This window comes from Olea europaea, unplaced genomic scaffold (assembly GCF_002742605.1).
Source record: "Olea europaea var. sylvestris unplaced genomic scaffold, O_europaea_v1 scaffold5835, whole genome shotgun sequence".
Classification (NCBI taxonomy): Eukaryota; Viridiplantae; Streptophyta; class Magnoliopsida; order Lamiales; family Oleaceae; genus Olea; species Olea europaea.
The window spans coordinates 6400-12883 of NW_019264175.1; the positions used below are offsets into that span (position 1 = coordinate 6400).

The 6484-nt window shown below is 36.9% G+C and overlaps 1 protein-coding gene across 1 annotated transcript; it reads left to right on the plus strand.

The window, feature by feature from the left end:
* The first annotated feature begins 61 nt into the window (after positions 1 to 61).
* Positions 62 to 5659, plus strand: LOC111389340 (glycerol-3-phosphate dehydrogenase SDP6, mitochondrial-like). Its single transcript, XM_023014260.1, has 3 exons — positions 62 to 570; positions 4844 to 5317; positions 5583 to 5659. The coding sequence occupies exons 1-3, from the start codon at positions 204 to 206 to the stop codon at positions 5642 to 5644; spliced, it is 903 nt and encodes a 300-aa protein (XP_022870028.1). The 5' UTR covers positions 62 to 203; the 3' UTR covers positions 5645 to 5659.
* The last annotated feature ends 825 nt before the right edge of the window (positions 5660 to 6484 follow it).

Genomic DNA, 6484 nt, shown 5'->3' on the forward strand with positions numbered 1-6484 from the left:
GGTTCAACCTTTTTATAATATACTTATGGAATCCCAAGGAGCGTATGGGTGTACAATAAGTGCTCTACACCAGGCACAACTGTTTTAAAATTTCTCCCCCTGTCAGATTACTGACACGACCTTTTCCAACAGGATTAAAGAGTGTACAGCCATAACTATACATCATTTCCCATACTCCGTAATCATCACTCGTCATCCTCTTCATGGCCACCGCCATACGCCTCCGCCGGCTCGGTGCAATCGCCGCCACATCTGGCGCCGTTTATTACACCCTCCTTGGCAACACCTCAATCTCCTCCAGTGATCGCGGCGGCGGCGGATCAGTCCTCACCGCCATAAAGCAGAAAATTGCGGACCCATTTGCCGTTGTTCCATCTCGTGATGTTCAGGAGTCGGCTCTGATGGGGTCTAGCTCAGCCAATCCGCTCGACATCCTTGTCGTGGGCGGAGGCGCCACCGGTTGCGGAGTTGCCCTGGACGCCACCACCCGCGGCCTTCGCGTCGGCCTTGTCGAGCGCGAGGACTTCTCCTCCGGCACCTCCTCCCGGTCAACCAAACTCATCCATGGAGGTCAGCATATCTACATATATATTACGTGCATTAATACATACATTAGTGTGTTGTAATCTGAGCAGTAGGAATTGTACCGTAATAGGCACGGGTTAAGGTTAACTGGCATTGATGACTTTCATACGCTATCATATGGTACCTGTGACTGTGTGAAAATAATAATTTTGTTCTTCACGTGAAAGGGACATGTTCTTGTCATATTAACGAAACAAATTATAGTTCTAGAAAAACCATTCTATATTCCAAATGAAGCTTTGCTTTTATCGACTGTAGAAATTTGAAGCAGAGTGTTAATTCTTCTTCTTCTTCCTTTCTTTTTTTTTTCCCCACACGTATACAGGAGGAAAAGAGGTATTGATTGGCATCATTAATTAAATGAAATAAGGAGACAAAATTTCCGAAACGTTAAAGAATTAAGGACCTACTAGCTTAAGGCATTAAATAAGAGTACAGCTAACAACAGTGGTACTACTTTTGATTCATACGATTAGGCAGTGGTTCCCACTGTCACCTAGACGGGTGCTAAGCATTTGTGGTGCTACATAGTAGTATTCATAGGATAATCACATATGTACGTACCAAGTACTTTGATTTCACTACCACCGAGTATTCAAATGTGAAGTCATGTGGATTCTAGCGATCCAATTGAAGACAGGAAGATATTACTTAATTGGAGAGAGATTTACATCATTTCTCTCTTTTGGAAATGTTAGAAATTGCAAAAATGCTATTTAATTAGCTTGTCATTCGAAATGATCATTTTTGTTCCGGTTTTAGATTGAACCGAAATTAGTCATGGACAATGACCTAATGACATAAGAAAAAACGTAACTTGTTTAGCCATAGAAACTTTATTATTAGGCGAGTGCTAAACCGTACCGCTTTTAGAACTGTACTATGTGCAAAAACATATTGTAGGGTCAATTATAGTTTCTTTCAACTTGTTAGTTAAACTATGTACAAAAAATTGCACTAAACTTTTGCATGGACGATGCCGTCCAAGAATTTTTAGTATTATTTGACATACATGTGTGACAAAAACAATAGCATTCCCTCACTTTACAATCTGGCAGTAGTATCAATCATATCAGTCCATTATAATTGGTATGAATGTGATCTGATAGGAAATAGCACGACAATGAATTCTTTTCCCCTTAACCATGAAATTAAATTCCTGACATTTTTATGATAAAGGGTGACAATCTTAAAGAACCACTCATCTTATACTATATAGATTACAATAGAAGCTTTTTATATATCTTGGAGATGGATGGACAAGCATAAACAAAATAAGTAAGACTCGCCCATGGTCTTAACTGAAAATTACCTTTTATATAGGCTTGAAAGGAGATTTCTTACTAAGTCCTTATCTTTTTGCTTTAATACTTATTTATTTTTCACTTGAGATATCTAAGATGAGATTCCTTAGACTATGCTATTCTGTTGATGATATATTGGAGGAGATTAGGAGGCGGAATATAGTAAAAATATTGAAGGAACATTTTAGAATCTAGAATTTAAAATGGAATAGGTGGAATTCCCCCTTAATCATAGTAAGAATAAGTATGATGGCAGAGTCAATGTAGAAGATCATGTCATCTCCAATAGCAGTCTATTGAGTAGGGTGTAATGAATATGGTTAGAGTACCTTGTAAATAGAGAGGCGCAACTCAAATTCTATTCCTTTAAATCATATCTATCTAGTTAAACGGAATGCTCTGTAGAATGATTTTTAGACCAGATTCTAATATGGTGTGCACTAGAAGGCAAAATAACTGCAACGTGAGTTTAGCAAAAATGAATATGTTGAGATCAATGTTTTTAAACCAGTCTGAACATTGAACCGGAAAATGGAAAAGGTCAAGGTTCATCCAGGATTGAACCGCTTGCCAAATATATTTATATAAATATATAAACTGGTTGTTGGAGACTCAAAAAATGGTGACATGCTATTTATTGGATTTGGCACCCTGCTGAAGATTTTTCTTTGTTCCTGTGTTGGAAATTGGGGAGTAGGATTAGAGGATGAACTTCTATAAAACCAGGATCTATGAATTTGGAGTCTAGGAAGCTGTGTGGTTACATCCGGGGCATATTCCTGTTCTTTTTTAAAGTCAAACAGGGAAACTCTCCAAAACCATGAGTGGTTTATCGGTTCTCGACTGAATGAATCAGTTTAGCTAATTTTTTACAGGTTTTTTAGTATTTGGTTAATAGCACGTAACTTGACCGCTTTGTGCCTGGTTCCGGTTGAATCGGCAGGTCCATTTAGGTTTTAACAACATTGGTTGAGATGGATATTTCGCCACATTACAATGATAAAAAATATGAAATGGAGATATGAGATGCCAAGTGAATGTGACACCTTCTGAGGATAAAGGAAGGACGAAGTAGATGCTTAGATTATGCCTTGTACAATCCTAAATGTGTCCTATTCACAAGAGCTATGCAATCTTAGTAGAACGAGATGGACTAAAACTAACATGCTTCCTCCATTTGTTGTTTTGCAAGTTTACATTGTTAACATTGACGCCATCGTGCTATTTTTTGAGTAAGGATTCACATGAACCTAAAGTTTCTTTTTTCCCACATTTTGAGGTCATATTTTGACATTTCTCTTTATTATTCTAAGACGTTAATTTCCTAATCTTAGCCACAATGGATCATATATTTTGGCTAATTTAGTCTAACACGGTTAATGGTTTCACTTGCAACTTGTGTGTGCAGTTGATTAACTTTGGCTGCTATTCTTTCATTTTTATTTTATTTTTTTGTAGACAATACTAAGAGGCTCAATTTGTCAACAATTATTTTTCAATCTTTTTAATAGATAATCAGGTAATTTTATTAATCAAAGCAAAATACACAGAAAGTGTATCATCAATTTAAACAAGAAACATACAATAAGAAATTAGGTAGCCCTTCTACAGGATTAGAAGCCGCGACATTAAACCACTATACAAAGTTAAAGAAAATAGTTCTCTGATGTGCTTCGTCGTTTATGTTTGGTCTTCAAAACAGTAATTGTTCATTTCTCTCCACACACACTATACAATGTATCTCGGGATAAAATCCCTTACAAGTTTGCTATCCTTATCACAAAGTTTTATCCTTTATGCTCACAACACATCCTTTAAATGTCTAGGCAACATATGGAATTGAGACGCTAGCCACCGCCAACAAACACCATCGCAATGAATGAGCAAGTGGTCAATCGTCTCCCCATCCTTCTTAAACATATAGCATCACTCGATTGCATAAAAATCTTTTCTTCGAAGATTATCCACCATTAACACTTGTCATCTCACAACTGTCCATAGTAAAAATGCCACCTGTGGAGGCAACCACACCGTCTTCCAGGCTAATGAACTCTCTAAATGTCCCAAAAGGGATCTACAATAAGTGCGAATTGAGAAAATACTACCCCGTGTCAACCACCACTTGCTATGATCATCTTCTCTTACCTGAATTTGCACCTCATGCAAGGAGGTCAAAAATAGCGTATAATCATTCAATACTCAATCCTGTAAACCCCTCCCAAAAGTAATATTCCAATTGTAACTCCCATTGTCAATGTCTAATACATCATTCACTGTAGCAGAAGGCATCAGGGCAATGCGATGCAAGGAAGGAAACCCACTTTTAGCGGTTGATGTTCACACCAACAATCATCCCAGAATCTAGACCCCGTTTGGTACCCATTTTTTTCAAAATGCATTTCAATAGCGTATAATCATTCAATACTCAATCCTGTAAACCCCTCCCAAAAGTAATATTCCAATTGTAACTCCCATTGTCAATGTCTAATACATCATTCACTGTAGCAGAAGGCATCAGGGCAATGCGATGCAAGGAAGGAAACCCACTTTTAGCGGTTGATGTTCACACCAACAATCATCCCAGAATCTAGACCCCGTTTGGTACCCATTTTTTTCAAAATGCATTTCTCTCTTTTTTTTCTACCACACATTCTTTATTAAAATAATATTACACGTAAATAAAAAAAAAATTTCTTATTTTTCAACCACATATTTCCCATTAATTTACTATTCAAAAATGCATTTTTACATAAAATTTGTCTCCCAAACACCCGCCTAATAATACTAACATTCCCCACTGCGAAAGTCAATGTATCCCGGAAGTTAATATTATTTTTCAATCTAAGAAAAATTGTGATCTCTTTTATAATTTTATTAGATGATATCTCAGATATTCTTGATTTCTTTATAGCATCTTGGATATCTGTTGCTCACGTGTAAGATAATCATTTCAGGAGTTCGTTACTTGGAGAAAGCTGTTTTTAACTTAGATTATGGGCAGTTAAAGCTGGTTTTCCATGCTCTTGAGGAGCGGAAACAAGTCATTGATAATGCTCCACACCTCTGCCATGCTCTGCCGTGCATGACTCCATGTTTTGACTGGTTTGAGGCTATATACTACTGGATTGGCTTGAAAATGTACGATTTAGTTGCTGGGAGGCAGTTGCTGCATTTGTCTAGGTACTATTCAGCACAAGAGTCGGTTGAACTCTTTCCCACATTGGCAAGGAATGGCAAAAACAAGACCTTGAAGGGCACTGTGGTTTATTATGATGGACAAATGAATGATTCGCGTCTAAATGTTGCAATAGCATGTACAGCTGCTTTAGCTGGTGCAGCTGTACTTAACCATGCAGAAGTGATATCCTTACTTAAAGATGAGGTCAGCGGGCGAATAATCGGTGCACGAATAAGAAATAATCTATCAGGTACCAAAGGAATCATATCTGTACATTTCCATCTGTTCGTATGACTATTATGCAGATGATTCATTAGTGAATTTTCTTGCCTATTTTCATCTAATGTAAAATTTAATTGATATATAATTTAGAGTATCCTTTTGGGTTATGAGGCTCCTGCACCATCTCCCCTTAAGCTTCAGATTCTATACATCGTGTTTGATTATGTTTGACTATTCTTCTGTTAGCATTCCATGTTTTTATATGAAGTGTTACTGGTGCCCATTTTCCTCAGGATTTAGTACCATCAATACAGTTGTCGGAAGGAAGAAGTATTGGTCATTTTTTGTCCCATAGATTTACTTGAGCACAAACATGGGTATATTGAGAAACAAAATAGAAAAAATGGTGAGGTGAAGACTTCATTTAATTATGCCTCTGTTGTAGAAGCTGAAAATTTTCATCTGTGTTGGCTGCTTAGTTACGCATATGCTTTTCTAATTCCTTGCTATTTGTTAAGCTTACACACATAAGAAACCTTCTGGTCTCTGGTTAGAATGTTAGCCTAATGGCTATTAGCCAACCCTGCAAGGTTGAGACACAGAGTTCAGCCTCCTCTTATATTCTCACTCTAACATCCGGCTATCAACCTGTTACAATTTCTTTTGACATTTAAGTTTACATCCATACATAATATTAATTTTGGCCAAGAGCTGCTCGCTGATTCCTTTTAACGAAATATTAGTTTTGCATGTCATTTTGGTTTGTTAGTGTCACGTAGTATCCACAGAAAGTACTGAATTTGCATAAGGTAATTCCTAACCTGTTTCATTGCTTCTAGTGGCATGCTTGGTGAGTAGGATTTGCGATTGGATTGTACTAGACAATATTAAAATAGAAAAATATATAATATTGTTTATTATACTGCTTATTCATGTCAACTACTACATATCAAACAAGCACTAGTAATATGTTTGGTAACAAGGACTTGATAGTAACGGATAGTATTAAAGAAGAAAATAAGCTAAAATCTTGTCCAATATTGTACCAACAAGCGCCAAATGTTTTCGTAATGATTTCTTGGATTAAGCTCAATTGGGTCATCAAACTTAACGAGTCAACACTTTCACGTATTCTAGAATGGATAACTAGTAGTGTTCCTTGGATAAATTTTACTGTTTCTTTGAGATTCATGTT

Excerpts from the sequence above, each read along its gene's own strand:
- LOC111389340 (XM_023014260.1), top strand. The coding sequence starts at position 204 with ATGGCCACCGCCATACGCCTCCGCCGGCTCGGTGCAATCGCCGCCACA. Across the intron at positions 571-4,843 it reads AACCAAACTCATCCATGGAG|GAGTTCGTTACTTGGAGAAA; the intron begins GTCAGCATATCT and ends TAATCATTTCAG. Across the intron at positions 5,318-5,582 it reads AATAAGAAATAATCTATCAG|GATTTAGTACCATCAATACA; the intron begins GTACCAAAGGAA and ends CATTTTCCTCAG.